This window comes from Colobus angolensis, unplaced genomic scaffold (assembly GCF_000951035.1).
Source record: "Colobus angolensis palliatus isolate OR3802 unplaced genomic scaffold, Cang.pa_1.0 Scaffold193, whole genome shotgun sequence".
Taxonomy (NCBI): domain Eukaryota; kingdom Metazoa; phylum Chordata; class Mammalia; order Primates; family Cercopithecidae; genus Colobus; species Colobus angolensis.
Window position 1 is genome coordinate 1,570,311 of NW_012115077.1, and position 17,182 is coordinate 1,587,492.

A 17,182-nucleotide genomic window follows, 5' to 3' on the forward strand; every position below is an offset into this window, starting at 1 on the left:
GGGGTTTCACCGTGTTAGCCAGGATGGTCTCAATCTCCCGACCTCGTGATCCGCCCGTCTCGGCCTCCCAAAGTGCTGGGATTACAGGCTTGAGCCACCGCGCCCGGCCAACCATAACTCTCCTTTACACCCTAGGTTTCTATGGGGGTGTGGCTGGAGAAGCTAAGAATCTGTAAGGAACTCCTGGGACTCCCAGAATCCTGGCCTCTGGGCCATGCTTATGAAGGAACTGTGGTGGAATGGGAGCCCATAAGTCCTTGGCCTGTCCATTGGTCTAGCTATTATCCCTGGCAGACCATTTCTACAATAAACCAATCCTCCCTCCACATCATCCCTACTCTGGGCAAATGAACACCAACCAGTGGCGTTAATTCAGACCCCTTCCTGCCCTGTCTACACTGGAAGAGAGCTCATGAGGCATCCCAGGCTACAGCTGGTAACAGAAAGCACAGAGTCAGACACAAGTTAAGCTGTTGACCTGGGCCTGTTTTTCCTGATGTACCAGGTTCTAGCTCTCTTGTGCCATTCAATCTCATTTCAGATAACCATCTATGATCAGGAGAACTTTCAGGGCAAGAGGATGGAGTTCACCAGCTCCTGTCCAAATGTCTCTGAGCGCAGTTTTGATAATGTCCGGTCCCTCAAGGTGGAATGTGGCGCGTGAGTATGGACCTCTGCAGAACCACAGTCCCTTATTTCAAGTCCCTTCAGACATGGGACCATAGAGTGGGGATAGGGGAAGAAGGATGTCCCCCTAGGCTCTAGTCATTTCTCAGAGAGAGGCCTTGAAAGAAATCACTACATGCATAATTTAGTAAGCCAAAGCTAGAAGGAACATGAGGTTCTTAGTGGCCTGGTACTAGATTTCAGGGGCTGGATAAAGAAATACATACAATGGGGTGGGGCAGTGGCAGTAATTAAATTTTTGCTTCTGGAGTTCACAGGCTGCTACCTAGGGTGCCCTCAGAACAGCCACAAGACCCTTGAGTTTTTCTTGCCTACAGAAAATTGGTAAAGAAGAAAGTGTCAAGTGGCTGCCTCTATGGCTAACTCTCCTCCTGCATGTCCCAGAGCAGACACCGTTAGCTAATTTCTTTATGAAAAAAAAAAAAAAACACCTCAACCCCATGACTCCAGAGACATATTAGCTCCTGATTCATCTTTCAGGCAGTTTCTTGTTGATGGTTAATCTTGGTGAGGGAGACCCTCTCATTTTTGTCCTCTGACTCTTGGCAGAGTAGTTGAGGCCTTTATCATTAGCCTGAAAACACCTAAGGAAAAGACTCGCCCTTGACTAGGCAGAACTGGCCTTGCATGTGGATAGGCTTCCACAAGTTGCTTGCCACCAAAATTAAGCTCTTCAGTCCTTTGAAAGAAGTAACACTTTAAGGTGTCATCACTGAGACCCAATTGTGAAAAACTGAACTGAGTGTTTCAAGTTTTAAGTATAAGTATGGGGCACTAGGAGAAAGAACTTGCAAGTCACAGGAAAAAAGAGACTAGTAATCCATCAGTTGCTGTTCATCCCTGTGCTTTCTTAAGAATAAATCAACAGGTTTGGCTTGAGCCAAAGCAATAGTCCAGGGGTGTCTAATCTTTTGGCTTTCCTAGGCCACACTGAAAGAATTGTCTTGGGCCACATATAAAATACAATAACGATAGCTGATGAGCTAACAACAACAACAACAAAAGCTCAAAATGTTTTGAGAAAGTTTACAAACTTGTGTTGCGCTGCATTCAAAGCTGTCCTGAGTTGCATGCAGCCCTTGGGCCACAGGTTGGACAAGCTTGCAATAGTCAGTCACCAGATCCTGAACCAGGTATGGAGAAAAAAAAAAAAAAAAAAATTTTTTTTTTTTTTTTGAGACAAAGTGTTACTCTGTTGCCCAGGCTGGAGTGCAGTGGCACAATCATGGCTTACTGCAGCCTCCATCTCCAAGGCTCAACCCTCAGCCCCCTGAATAACTGGGACTGCAGTAGTGTGTCACCACGCCTGGCTAATTTTTGAGTTTCGTAGATGGGGTTTTGCCATGTTTCCCAGGCCATGTTTCCAACTCACGGGCTCAAGCGATCTGCTTGCCTTGGCCTCCTGAAGTGTTGAGACTACAGTGAGCCACCACACCCAGCCAGGAAATACAATTTTAGATTGGCTTTGCTAATACACTTCACTCAGACCAGTGAAGTAGACAGAACTTTTCAGTGATAATCCCAAAACAAATATTACATTTATAAACCTGCTTAGTATACCTGTCAACTCATTCCTCACCTCTTGTGATAAATTACTTTGCACAGCTCTACTGGGATTGGCTTGATATTTTACCCCACTATTAACTTATCTAAAACGAAAGATGCCTTCTCCCCAAGGCCATATAGGCTTTGAACACCATGAACAAACACTACATGTCTTTGGCAGCTGGATTGGTTATGAGCATACCAGCTTCTGTGGGCAACAGTTTATCCTGGAGAGAGGAGAATACCCTCGCTGGGATGCCTGGAGTGGGAGTAATGCCTACCACATTGAGCGTCTCATGTCCTTCCGCCCCATCTGTTCAGCTGTGAGTCTCTGAAATTTCCACTTCTGTGCATATGAGGGATGGGACAAGAGGGTGTGGACAGACTGACGTTCATGCTATTTCTCATCAGTTATGCTGAATGTGGCAGGAAAAAAGACAAAAGTAAAAAAAAGAGAAAACATCACTTTCTCCTCTAAGCCTGCTATTTGATTTTTCTCCACCAGGTGGTATTTTCCTTAACTTAAAACTAAGGGTCTTACAGGTGGCAATAAGTGGATACTCAAGAGCCCAGTAAACTTGTGAAACACTAGTAAATGAGTGAAAGTCTTTACCCTGTAGTAAAAAGCAAATCCTTGGCCAGTTAAATTTCAGTCTGTGCAACATTTTACTGCAGAAAGAGGGAAATGCTGAAGTAACCTTTCAGTAAGTGGGAATGACTAAAAAATAGGCAAGTCTTCCATTATCTATCTACATTGATTGATAATCATCTTCTTGTTCTGAACACTTAAGTATTACTCAATAATGCATCAGGCTGGGATGTTTCTGGTCTTTGGAAAGAGTTCAAGCAGAAAGCAGGATGATCTTCAGGGGTGTGTTGAAAAATGATCCCTGTATTAGGAGTTAGGTTGGGCTAGAACCTTTCCAAATATTCAGTCTATATGTGAGTTTCTTGTGATTTTGGTTAATAATCTCACCTTGGTTCAAAGTCTTGCCAAAATTCAACTGATGGAGAAGTTAACCGAAATAGCTCTAATCAAAACAAATAGTTCCCTATCTGGAAATTATTTCAATCTTTTAAAAACATTTCATTTTTCCACCCTAAGGTATAACTGACATACAGTAAAATGCACAGATCCTAAGTGCATATTCTCATGAGTTTTGAAAAATATATAGATCCATGTTACTAACACCCTAACCATATAAAGAACATTCCATCATAGTTCCCTGGTGTCCCTTTCCACTCAGCTGCTCCCCTACCACTTTCTATCATCAAACAGTTTTGTCCATTTTTGAAGTTCATACAGGTTGGTCTCTGCCTTTTTAATGCTTGTGTAGTATTCATGTCCCCTACTGGACATACAGGTTATTTCCAACAACACACATACACACGCAAGCACACACATACATATTTGGGCTTACTTTTTGTATTAATTTGTGAGATCTTTTTTCACATTAGTGAGTATTCATCCCTTGGTTGGCTACATTTTGTTAGTACTTTTTCCCACTGTCAAATCCTCTTCATTGTTCCAAAATAGTGTATCAGTTATTTGTACATTCCAAATGCTATGGTATTTAAATTGAATAAACAAAATTATGGGTAACTTTTTTCTCACATATCTGTTGCCTTAATCTTTTTAAAATATCATATGCTTCCTTGTGTAATCCAAAAAAGTGTTTCAATTTTGAAAAACGTGAATGATAGCCATAGCACTAGTACTGAACATTTTAAAACGATTTCTGAATTACAGAATCATAAGGAGTCTAAGATGACCATCTTTGAGAAGGAAAACTTTATTGGACGCCAGTGGGAGATCTCTGACGACTACCCCTCCTTGCAAGCCATGGGTTGGCTCAACAACGAAGTCGGCTCCATGAAGATACAAAGTGGGGCGTAAGTACAAAAACAGGGTTGGAATACACTTCAGAGTAACTCCTGAAGTTGCATCAATGGTTGTTTTAATCAGATTTCGTATGTATTGGTATAGATGTCACATTCTAGTTATACATAATTTTGAATCACAAGTTCTTTATACCAACTACCACTTAAGGTTGCAGATTTATCTCCCCCAGACATGCCTCTATGGAAGAATTTATGTTGACTACTTATACCTCTTTTGATGATTAAGGCTAATCAACTAGCTGTAGCCGTATTATGCTTACAAATAGTGCCTGACACATTTAGGATGGATATGTTTTTCTAAGACTAAAAGCATCCCATACCATTAAGTTGAGGAAAGAGGCTCAGATTTTGGGGTGTTACCCAGATTCCTAATTAGTTTTAATAATGAAATGTACTTTGAATTTCCCAGCTGGGTTTGCTACCAATATCCTGGATATCGTGGCTATCAGTATATCTTGGAATGTGACCATCACGGAGGAGACTATAAACATTGGAGAGAGTGGGGATCTCATGCCCAGACTTCCCAGATCCAATCGATTCGCCGAATCCAACAGTAGCTGATTAAAAGCTCCAAGTACGATAATTCCTCAAGCATGAGACCTTGCTAAGCACTCTAGAATGAGTCTTATGTTCTGCTCACAGACATTGCTTTCAAATGTTAGCTGCTGAAATCCACAATAAACGTCATTAAAAAAAACAAAAAACAAAAAACTTTGTAGACTGAATTAACTACCATGCTTCACACAAATCACACCTATGTGGATGAGAATTTTTTTCTGAGATGGAGTTTCACTCTTGTTGCCCAGGTTGGAGTGCAATGGTGCTATCTCGGCTCACCACAACCTCCGCCTCCCGGGTTCAAGAGATTCTGTCTCAGCCTCCCGAGTAGCTGGGATTACAGGCATGCACCACCACACCCAGCTAATTACTGTGTTTTTAGTAGAGACGGGGTTTCTCTATGTTGGTCAAGCTGGTCTCAAACTTCCGACCTCAGGTGATTCTCCCGCCTCGACCTCCCAAAGTGCTGGGATTACAGGTGTGAGCCACACGCCCGGCCTGTGGATGAGAATTTTTGTTGTTGAGACAGGGTCTCACTGTCACCCAGGCTGGAGTGCAGTGGTGCGATCTGGCTTAACTACAGTGTCGATCTCCTGGGCTCAAGTGATCCTCCTGCCTCAGCCTCCTGAGTAGTCTGGACTACAGGCGCCTGCCACTGTGTCTGGCTAATTTTTGTACTTTTTGTAGAGATGAGGTCTCACTATGTTGCCCAGGCTGGTCTTGAACTCTTGGGCTCAAGTGGTCCACCTACTGTGGCCTCCCAAAGTGCTGGGATTACAGGTGTTGAGCCACTGCGCCTGCCTGGATGAGAATTTAGTTAAGCTTCCATAAAGCTCCACATTCTCTTTGTGTCCTTGCAAGTCACTTACCAGGCCAAGGACAATTATTCCTTATCTCAAAGAACAATAAAGCATATGACCTAAATGCTATCAATCTCTATAGTGACTGACACTTTTGGTAAATGTTTTCATGTCTTTTCCTCCCGTCTCCTGCTCTTTCTAATAATGCTGAAGTTGGCATTCATTTTCCTTTCACCTTGTGACAAATCAGTACTATAGAAACAGGAAGTTTCTCCAGTGTGTACTGCCACATGTTTCAACATAAAGTTACGAATAAATTCAGAATCTTGGCAGCTTAACATTCTAGTTGCTTAACTGCTTAGCTCAATTTTGATTTATTTCAACTGGAAGAGCATAAGACTTAATGTCCTGCAAAAAGGCAGGATAGCTCTGGATTTTTCAATAAGCAAGCTAATTCTAAGCACTGTAAAAACCTCTATGATTTAAAAAAAAAAAAATCACAGGACCATAGTACACTTAAGACTTAAATTCTTCACATATTTGACCCTTTGGAAAAAAATCATTATCAATATCACAAACTTTGCTTTCAGGTTTTGTTTTTTTTTTTTTACTTTTTATCAGTTGAATTTAAGATTCGTCAGTAAAGACTTTTTAAAAAATTAAAGCACACAAAAGATAACAAACACCTCAGAAACTTTAAAATTTTTTATTCAACAATGTACACTTATTGTCTCTCAATTTGATCTACAAATTTCTCAAGTTTTTTTTTCTGATAAAATAAGTAAATCTGGGTATGGTTGTAGAGTGTTTGTAATTTATATTTTTAAAACACTGAACATGATGAAGACAACAATAAAGGAAGATCATCACGTAACTGACACTTCCTCAGAATCCATGACATCAGAAACAGCTATAGCAAATACCTAAGCATTTAGCAAAAGGGAAAACTTCTGGTCACTGTTCTTATATCTAGAAAAGACCTATATTTTTGACTGGGCAAAACAAACATTGAAACTGTTTTTGAGAGGGGGAAGGGAAAAAATCCTTTAATGTAACTGTACTCCATTTATCATCCATTCCCCTAGATTAAGATGTAACTCAGCTCCTAAGTGCCTCTGCACAAGACAGAGAAATTATTTTGCTTTTCCAATAGGTTCTAAGACTGAACATAAGTGAACTACTGACAGATGCGGAAGAGGAACCATAGCCATCTAAGATGATGCTTGCTACACTCCTGTATTTCTGCCTTTTAAGGCCATGCAATTAATTATGGGTCACCTTTCGAGTCTTAACTGGATGACTTCGTTTTTAACTGCCACTATCAATGAAGATACATATAGAAGGGTTTTGCTGTGTCCTCAAAGGCAACATACTTGATGAAGAAGTAACCCTCTTCTGTACATTGAAAAAGCTATAAAACAGAAATATTTATTTTATATGTAGGAACACGGGGAAAATACCATCAGTAATATCTTCTACTTAAACATATTAGCCTCTCCTACAAAAGTCCTGAAGCAATTAAAAAAAAAGCTTTAAAAAAGATTTGACAAAACCTGGGCAGTACATCTATACATTATAAGTACACATACACACAAAGTGAAGCTATTTAGTACATGCACACTGCAGCACTTGAACCAAATGTACCCAATTTCTAAATTTGTTCTAATCAGCTTGGGCAATTTTTTAAAAGATACATGTTATCTTTAAAACCACCTGTGCTTTGATCTTACAAACAACTGAATAATTCTAATCTCAAGCCAGTCAATTCAGTAAACCAAACTTACGCAAAAGCAATAAAGGTAAAAGGCCATCCTACCTTTAAACCAGCTTTAAGACATAAAATTGTCACCAAGTTCCATGTGACAAAAAAGGGTCTTTCAGTCTGAATTACTTTCCATTTCTATTTGATCAAATAAACCAAAATATTACTAAGGAAGAGCATCCAATGATTTGTAAAGCTGATAAAACTGCCCTGTTTCAAGAAAAGCCCTTTAATAGATACAAGTCAAGCTCTCGTTTAAATTGAACTTTATTAAAATAGGTGCCAGTTTTCCTCTCTCCTAGTTCCACTGATGAGCCAGCCCAGACCTATATAACTTTGAGCCAAGTTTCCAAAGATGGTAAAGCTAAGAACAGCAAAATAATAAGCACAAATCGGTCACTTTTGGTAAAGACACACAAATTAAACTTTCAAAACATGTGCATAGCTTTATTCATCTACTTAGATCTAACCTTTTCACGGAGCTTCGGCAAAATTCGAGTGTGCAAAATGCATTTCTAAAACGTAATGCAAGCAAAGCTTTCACATTTACACTGGCAGGAAATACAGAGAGAAACTAACAAGTCACATTAGGGAGAATTCAGATCTTTTTTTTTTTTTTTAATGACAAGAATTGCACAGTTTATTATTTTGAGACAATTGTTGCAGACACAAATATTTTAAATTTTCTAAGCAAGGTGCTTTTAACAAAATTTTTAAAGTTGGAAAGAGCTGATAACTTGGATCACAGCTCACGCAGAATTCTAAATTAAAGTGGACTCCATTATTTCCCTACATTTTGCAAACAATGCTTTGTATAACACTTCTTTAAAACACTAAAAGAGACAGCAAGCTGAAACTTTTTTCAAAGCACAGAAGAAATGTTTACTTGAAGAAGGTGCTGAAGGGAGAAGAAAAGGGAGTGAAGAATCCTTTAACTATTTCCCACTACAGGACAGCCACTAACAGATTAAGAACAAAAAAGATACAACAAAAAAAGTAAATCACTTCCCCAGCTTATAAAATAGTTCCAGTTTGACAAGATCTATAACTTTAAACAGAGAGCACCAGTTGGGCAATAGAATGAGCATTTCATACTGCATAAAAATTAGTGAGGTGGTAAGAACCATCAACTATCTCAGGCATTACTACATGGCCTTTCCAATTCTTTTTTTTAATATACATGCAAGGCACATTGATATAAAAATAGATCTCTGGCCAACAAATATATTAAATAAGCAAATTAAAATTTTGGCTTTGCGATATTGGCAACATCAAAATATAACCAGATAGCTTTGGCCCACACATCTTTCTCATATTCCTCCACCTCATTTGGTGTTTCCCACCCATTATTTTGGGTTCAATCACCACCTTCAAGTTTGGGTATGTGCTTGAGAAAGGATTTTTCTTCTTGTCAAGTAGCATTCTTACTAAAGTTTTCCTTTGCGAAGTAAAAAGACAAGAGAAACAGAATAGTAGTTGGAGTTTTGATTGATTTGATTTAAAATAAATCTGATTGGTTCAGGGCAGCATTATTTCTTCTCTATATACAAACAAAATTAAGTCCCCAGCTTACATAGACAAATGTTTTCTAAAAGATCAACAACAAATCAATGATACCACATCCTTTAAGCCATTCTTCCCAATTCCTCTTTCTGAGGCAGAGAGAGGGAGTAATAGAAACAAAGCTAAGATTTAAACTATTTTCAGTAGTAGAAGACATTTAAGGCCAAAAAGTGTACTACTATTAACAGAATTCTTATATTTCTAAGTTATTGTCCTTCATAGGCCAATATCAGCTAAGAATTAGTTACTTCTACTGATTCCCTCCCAAAGAGAATTTTATAATTCACTCACTCTTGTTAGTGGCTGTGCTACAGTAAAGGTATCAAAGCAACCTATGATATATGTATGGTATATAGTAATGTAAAAAGTGCATCACATTCTTGATTTTCAGTTTCTCATAGCAGCAGCAGGATTAATCTAAGACAGAAAACAGTTGTATTTTCATCTTAAAATGCAACAATATCTAATGAAATGTATTCAAGATCAAGAAAGGATCCTCCTCTATGAAAGATAAATGAAAACAGACTAATAATAATAGACAAACAGGGTAAACTAAAGGCATTCATTCATATTTACATATTAAAACCACTTTTGTTAACACCAAATCTTTACATCTAGCAAAAGAAATAAGCATTTTAAGAATAAAGCAGACATTAGTAAAGCAGTATCCATTTTCAGAGCCTTTGATTAGCACCTGAGGAAAAAAGGGTATATGGAAAGCTATATAATTTGCCCTCAAGTTTGTTGGTCTGAAGAGTATAACTTTGATATGCACTGAAAGTAAAACTAAATTGGAAAATAAATGTTTGTAGCTAGTTTAGTAAGGCTGTAGAAAAGGGATACTTGGCCGGGCACGGTGGCTCACACCTGCCTGTAATCCCAGCATGTTGGGAGGCCGAGGCGGGCAGATTGCCTGAGGTCAGGAGTTCGAGACCAGTCTGGCCAACATGGTGAAACCCCATCTCTACTAAGAATACAAATTAGCCTGGTATGGTGGTGTGCGCCTGTAATCCCAGCTACTCGGGAGGCTGACGCAGGGGAATTGCTTGAACCAAGGGAGTGGAGGTTGCAGTGAGCCAAGATTGCACCACTGTACTCCAGTCTGGGCAAGAGAGTCCGTCTCAAAAAAAAAAAAGGGGGGGGGGAGATACTGCAGTATTACAAAACGGCTTTAGAACTCTGGACATAACAAAATTGTATGGATAAATAGGGAAGTCTGAATCAGCATCCCAGGATGGCTGTTCCATAGTTTCTAGCCCATAACTGATGTACCATTGCCAGTAATGCAAAAGCAATATTCCAATCATGCTGCACTGGGTGTTTTTATTATGCAGACAACCAAAAGTTCCATTCAGACTATTGCTGGCATCCTTTAACTACTTTAAGACCTTTCTTGAGCAGCAAAACGGTGTGAAATTTAAAACTCAGTAAAGCAATGCTTTTGAGTAGAGACAATGATTCATCACTCTCCCAGGTGGTCCCGGTTCTCACACAGGTGATACATATTTTAAAAGAAACATTTTAAAATACCAAAACAGAAGCCCACCTTTTTCACCATGAAAGAATCTTGGTGCTCTGTTGATTAATTACATTAGTAAAAATAACATCGATATTAAGAACTAATGTTAAGCTATGTGCCTCTGGCAAACTTAGAGCAGCTATTTATGCTTCTAATCTTTTCCTCTGCCTCTCCCTTTTAAACAAATTATCAAAATTTTGTGGGGGTGAAGGGGAGGAGAGCAAATCCTAAGTTTTCCTTTCAAATCCAACAGTTAAGTCATGGGTAGGGTTATTAAGATACTGCCCTATCAGACTCTACCTTGACTGGTGTGGCATCAACTGATCTGACCCTAAAGACCATTGTATTTGTCCTATAGCATAACTGTTCTGCACAGTTAACATATTTATACAAGAGGGATCAGCTGTTGTTATTTGAGGATATGGCCCAGTGGCATAACTATACTCGTAATACCTGGAAATTGGACTTCTAACCTATTTCTCTGAAGAGACCCTCACAGGAATGACTCCCTCCTTATTTACAGCGGAATTAAAATTGAGTAAAGTCCCTTTCCAATAGCCATTTGATACCTGACAATTTCACACTAAATGGCTTTATTTTAAAAAGTTTACAGCAATTACAAAAGATAAATCATTAGATGCCTCTGATGTGGGGAAGCAACAAGTCTAACAACCAAATATGAAATTACCGCTATGTAATGTTTTTTGAAAATTTTGTATTGTGGACAACTCCCATAGTTGAGGTTTTCCCTAAAACTGTTATTTGTAAAACAATGCAGCACTTTTCCTTTATGAAGTTTCTGCAGATGAGTAATGACTAGGTAAGCAGATGACTAAGGAGGACAGCAAAACTCTAAAATGGAGAAACTCTCTGGCCATTTATTTCAAAGAAAAAAAAAATCTGTTATTAAATTCCTAGTTATTGGAATTTAATCCCCTCCTAGAAAGTAGAGGAGAAAGGGCTGGCTATCATAGATGCTGTAAATACACTTTATGTGAAGGTTCATTACTAAGGAGGAGAAAGGCTATGTAATTAACTTCAGTTCAGCAAAGTGAGGGTGAATAAAAAGAAAGATAATACACCCTGTGTGTTTTGCGGGAAAAAGGGATTATTGAGGACACCTACAAGAGTGGTATGTGACACAGAAGCCTACAATAATCAAAACAGATTTAAAAAGAAATCTTCACCCATAATTAGTATCTTCATAGCTATTAAAAAAATAGGTCATAATTTCATTCTTAGTGCCATTTTTCAATACTACCCTTTTAAGGATTTAAACCACCTGACTTTTTTCTGTGTAATGAAAACAAATGGCACAAAATAAATACAAGTTCATTCTCTAATACTAATGTCTTATACACATTCATTTACTAATTTTTAATATCTCCATCTTTTCCTCACACACACTCAACACACACATACACACACATACACACACACCCCTTTTTCAGTCTTTATAATGGAGGGATGTTAAAAATCCCCTCTAGACTGTATTTGGTTTATGCTACAGTACTAATACTCTGAGTTGGAGGAAAATTCTTTATACCAAACAGTAACACGTTATTTAAATGTGCTAAATTAATCACAGCTGAAGTCTGTTTAGAAGCTTACACAAAATAATCAGAAAACAGATCAACTCTTAAGATTTTTTTTTTAATAAGTGCTCTGTAAGGAATTGTGTGAGGACCTAAGAAGAAGGATTGCAACAAATAGAGTTAAGTGTTACCAAACAGCACAAAGAGATTTGTCCCAAAGTCCTGCTTGTACCTAGGCAATTAAGTCTATTAACCTAATGCCCCCAAAATACTGACAGTTAATATGATGGGGCACTAGGGTTCTCAGAAAGTTAACAGACATTCCTAACTACATACCTCTAACCATATAATCAAGGAAATTTCAGTGGAGAAATCAAAGTGAAATGTTGCATTGTTTCATTTAAAAGTGAGACTCTCAAAAAACCTTTGGACAGACAGAGAAGTGATACATTCTTTTTGGCTTCTCCAAACACTGAGGCCTGAGGGATATGGAAAGAAATTAGAAAAGCAACAGCTTTCTAAAGATGTTCAATCAAGCGTTGCTTCTAAGTTAAAAAGCCCAATTCAGGTGGAGGCTGGGTTTGTTTTTTGTTTTTTTCGTTTTCAAATATATATTCATTCAACCTCTGTATGTCACAAACCCAGAGTTTCTTGTGAGTTGTGAGACAGAAGAACTTTAAAATTCCAGGCAAGCAAAATGGACATTTAAAAACGGGGAGTGGTGAGGGGAATCTGGCCCTAAGGCGACAAGTGGTTACACAAGGCAATTGAACACACAGCAGAACTTTAAAACCTGTAAAACAAACTGGAGCCTTTTTTCCCTTTAATCAACCTTATTTTTTTTTTTTTAACTTTTTGAAAATTTTTATTTAAAAAAACACAAAAACACAGACTTCTTTCACTTCAGTTATGTGGTATGTTGCATTTTCCAGTTTGTTCAATGCTTTAAAGCTCAAGGATGCCTCTGCTTTCAATTGTACATGGGCCTGAAGCATCCTAGCTTTTGGCAAGCAGGCAGGAGACTCAACAAAAATCAAAATAGGAACAAGGCAGACTAAATGCAGGGCACATCTGTAAACATATTATACATTTGAAAATTACAATATCAGTAAAAGTGATACAGTTTACAGGTGAAATGAAACTATCTGGAACTGGCCTACCACAAGTTTCTGAACCTGGACTGATACAATAAGTTATTTTATATATATATATATATATATATTATGTATAAAAAAAAGTTTTGTTTACATCAAGTGGAATTGGCAATCCATGCTTATACTTTTAAAATCTAAGCAGGGCAGAAATCCAGACTAAAAAGATAGTTACTCTACTCTATGTTGAGTCCAACAGCTTCTTTCATGAACTACTTGTTTTAAAAGCCTCAAATAATCAACAAAACAAGAAAACCCATCCATACTACAGTCACTCAAAACTGGACATTTCTAGGGGTAGAGCAAAAGTAGTTACTTTCTCCCCAAATACCCCAGGGGATCCAGTCTACTTTTATCAGAAGACTACAACTCTTTATATAAATGCCCTGATATTTTAACCTGTATTTGACATACATGGATATACTAATTTCTGTGTGTGTGATGTGATGCTGTGTCAGGCCAGACAACTTGTTATTATGCTACTAACATCACCCAATCTCAATTGGACCCTTAATTTCTGCACACACACACAAAAATTTATTTTAGCATGCTATACACAAGCTGCAGTGCAACAGGATGGCAATGTAATGATAAGACAGGGCTAATGCTCTTCTCTGCCCCAAAGAAAATTTCCAGAATTTCACATTATTTTCCTTAAAAACCCATCTTGCTCTAGTAATAAAATATATTTATTAAGATATAATTAGAAGCTTTTAAGCTCAGAAGTATAGTTTGCATGACAACACACCTTCTACAGTCAGGGTTTATTACCTTCTCACTGGCTAAAAACATGAAAAGTTTTAGTTTTCATGGACTTTTTTCTTCCCCTTTTAGATTTTTTTTGAGAAATTAAAAAGAGAATTTACAGAAAGGTCTAAGTTTGTCTTAAATGTTTGATGAAAAACAAGGAAAACAGCACATTTAGTGTTAGTGACAGAGAGCAAGTCTGGAGCACCTACAGTTGAAAAGCAGAATATATTTTTGCTCCCAGTTATAAAATTACATTAAAATATGGGCACAGGAATATTTTTCCAGATTGTATATCTAAGCCAATTGCTTGTTCTGCAACTTTTCTTTAAATGACACGCATAGATTCTTCAGTTGTTAAAGTCCAATATGTAACCGAAGCCAAGTTAACTATGTACCATCAACTATTCCAGAATTGTAGAACTTCAATGCCCTCCCCTATCCCCACCCCACAAAAAATAAATGGAAAGAAATAAAGTATTCCCCCAACACCCCACAGAGGCCGCTTAACTCCTGGCAAGACATGCAAATCATATTCGCTAAAAAAATACACCCTGCTAACTTCAAGGCATTTATCCAGCATTCTCGCAGGGCTTAATTAAAGTAAAACCAAAAAGATCAAGGGAGGAGTGGGGGAAAATGTTGAATCATTCTGGGTTCCCCGTGATTAGTGTATCACTTCAGTCACAGAACAAGATACAGAGATCTTTTAAGTGGATTTGCCTTTCCAGTGGGTCATTTGTTGCCCAAGTTGATGACAGCAGGAACTTTAGAACCACACTTGTTAAGTCTGTATTCATTAATCACTTGCATTCACACTTAAAAACAAAAACTAACAGAAGAAAAAAAACCTATTCAGTACCGGAGATTAAATAACCATGTGTAGTCTCTTGAAATAAATTTGATTCCTTAAGAAGTCTAATTACTTTCAGTTGCCTTTTTTTAAATAACTATATATATATATATGTATATATATATATTTGTATATATTATCCTGTGATTCTACTTATGGTTCCTCTGCTGCGTTGAAAATCTAGGAGCATAAAAGCCTTGTGTCCCCCATGAACGATGGCTCTAATGCTGCAGAAAGGTTACGAATAGGCAGTCTGGTCCTTCATTGATCTGGACTATCCATGGCTTCATTGTAAGTGATTATCCTTTTGGGATCTAGAAAGGTTAAAAAATAAAAATAAGTTCTAGGACATCAAAATACCCATGTTCCAATAACAAATCCCAAATAATCATCATTTAAATCGCCCCTTTTTTTATGAAAACAAAACTTCAAGCCCATTTCCTCTTTGTACTAACACACGTATGATCCAGTTTCTCAACCTGGAAGTAGCTGTTTGGAATTCCAATGAATTCCAAGTACAGAGTCCTCTAGACAGTGAGGGCCTCAACTCCTACAGATCAGAGATGGTTGAGTTCACTTAATAAGGGTTTTATGTACTTCTACTGATTACAAAAGCAGTGTATTTGAAAACAGCAGCCAAATAAAAAAGCTTGTCACCAATAATCCAATATTAAAAGAAACACTTGGATTTTTCTTTTGCTGTTCTCAGCAAATGAAGTCAAAATTTATTTTAACCAGTGTGGGAACTATCTAAGTAAAACCTGGCACCAAAAACTTGACATTAAATTAATTAGCAAAACTACCAATTCAGTCCTAATCAAGGCTTACTCCATTTCCCACAGTAACACCAGCCTTTATTCTCAGCAGTAACAAAAGCCTATGGATCTTTCAGATTCAAAATATAAAACTGTTAGAATGTGTCTGGACAAAGACTCCAGAGTTATTCTAAATTCTTACTATTTAGCTGCATGCTCCCCTCTTCTGGAGGGGCACTGCTTTCATTATATATATATATACTATTATATATATATACACACACACATATGTAATTTCTACCTATCCTAACAACTTTTTCAAGTATACATGCTTTAAAAAAAAAAAAAGGCAAGTCAATACAACTGGTTACCCAATAGAAAATTTTAAAGGCCTGAAAATAGTATTGGAAAAACTCAAGTCCACTTCAGCCTAACAATCAATCTAGTTTAGTCCAGAGACAATATAATAATATCCTTTCTGGGACTCCTAGGGCCACCCACTGGAAACCCTCCATGAAGAACATGCTCATTCCAAAGAGTTAATGGCCATTTTACAGTAAAGACAGGTAGGTCTACTTTTCTGGGTATATTTTCTTTTCCTTTTTTTTTGGGCGAAGTTTCATTCTTGTTGCCCAGGCTGGAGAGCAATGGCATGATCTCAGCTCACTGCAACCTCCATCTCTCATGTTCAAGCGATTCTCCTGGTTCCGCCTCTCTAGTAGCTGGGATTTACAGGCATGTGTCACCACGCCTGGCTAATTTTGTTTTAGTAGAAATGGGGTTTCACCATGCTGGCCAGACTGGTCTTGAACTCCTGAACCTCAGGTGATCCACCTGCCTCCGCCTCCCAAAGTGCTGGGATTACAAGTGTGAGCCACCGTGCCCAGCCTGCAGGGTGTATTTTCTAGTCTACGTTTTTTTCATTTGTTTGGAAAGATACACAGAAAGTAACTCCAGAAGAAAGAGCAAAGTTGGGAAATCAGGGGAACCTACATTCTAGTCCTGCCACTTCCTAGTTTATAGGAACCTCACTGGAACTCATTTTCCTAATACGTAAAATAAGAGAATTTCTTACACATTTCAAGTTCTGAAATTCTAGGAATTTCACATCCATCCGAAATGCACTTGTATTAATGAGCAAAGTAAATGAGGAATAGGATACAATTCAGTTACGTGGTTCAAAAACCCAAATCTATTGTCAGTGACTACTACAGAACTCTCACTTTATTTCATGTATTCCACAATAATCATATTTTAATATATTCAGGAAGAAGGCACACAATAATCAGGATAATCTATTTTAATTTTTAACCATCTTTTCAGAGAATATCCAGCCCAGATAAGGTTCCTATAACAGCTAATATTTTTATGAACTATGAATTTCAGTTTTTAGGCTATTTGTTGTCTACCACACAAACACAGAGAAAGGCCAGCCAAAGTGGAAATACTTATTCATGTTGGTTTCCCACATTAAAAACATTTATGGCTTGTCTTACTTTCATAACCAGGAGGGGAAAAAAAATCATTCGTATCTTTACCTAGTAGGTAAAGAATACCTTCCACTGTTTTTTTCACTTACAGTATTGTCCCATCCTCACCAGTCGTGGTATGGTAGTATCTTTTTGTCGCTGTTTTTCCTTTTTTCATATTCACTCTTAATACTATCACTTTTTTTTCTCTTTTGAGATGGAGTTTCGCTCTCATTGTCCAGGCTGGAGTGCAATGGTACAATCTCGGCTCACTGCAACCTCCGCCTCCTGGGTTCAAGCGATTCTCCTGCCTCAGCCTCCCGAGTAGCTGGGATT

General features: G+C 37.9%; 2 protein-coding genes across 2 annotated transcripts in view; one reads left to right on the forward strand and one right to left on the reverse strand.

Annotated features, from left to right (window-relative positions):
• The first annotated feature begins 496 nt into the window (after positions 1–496).
• Positions 497–4,823, forward strand: CRYBA1 (crystallin, beta A1). Its single transcript, XM_011940839.1, has 4 exons — positions 497–660; positions 2,414–2,555; positions 3,983–4,125; positions 4,544–4,823. The coding sequence occupies exons 1-4, from the start codon at positions 497–499 to the stop codon at positions 4,689–4,691; spliced, it is 597 nt and encodes a 198-aa protein (XP_011796229.1). The 3' UTR covers positions 4,692–4,823.
• A 1,359-nt stretch (positions 4,824–6,182) lies between these two features.
• Positions 6,183–17,182, reverse strand: part of NUFIP2 (nuclear fragile X mental retardation protein interacting protein 2) — a 38,995-nt gene continuing 27,995 nt past the window's right edge. Inside the window, exon 4 of the mRNA XM_011940840.1 lies at positions 6,183–14,936. Coding sequence (XP_011796230.1) covers positions 14,884–14,936 — 53 coding nt within the window. The 3' untranslated portion in view covers positions 6,183–14,883. The remainder of the gene's footprint in view (positions 14,937–17,182) is intronic.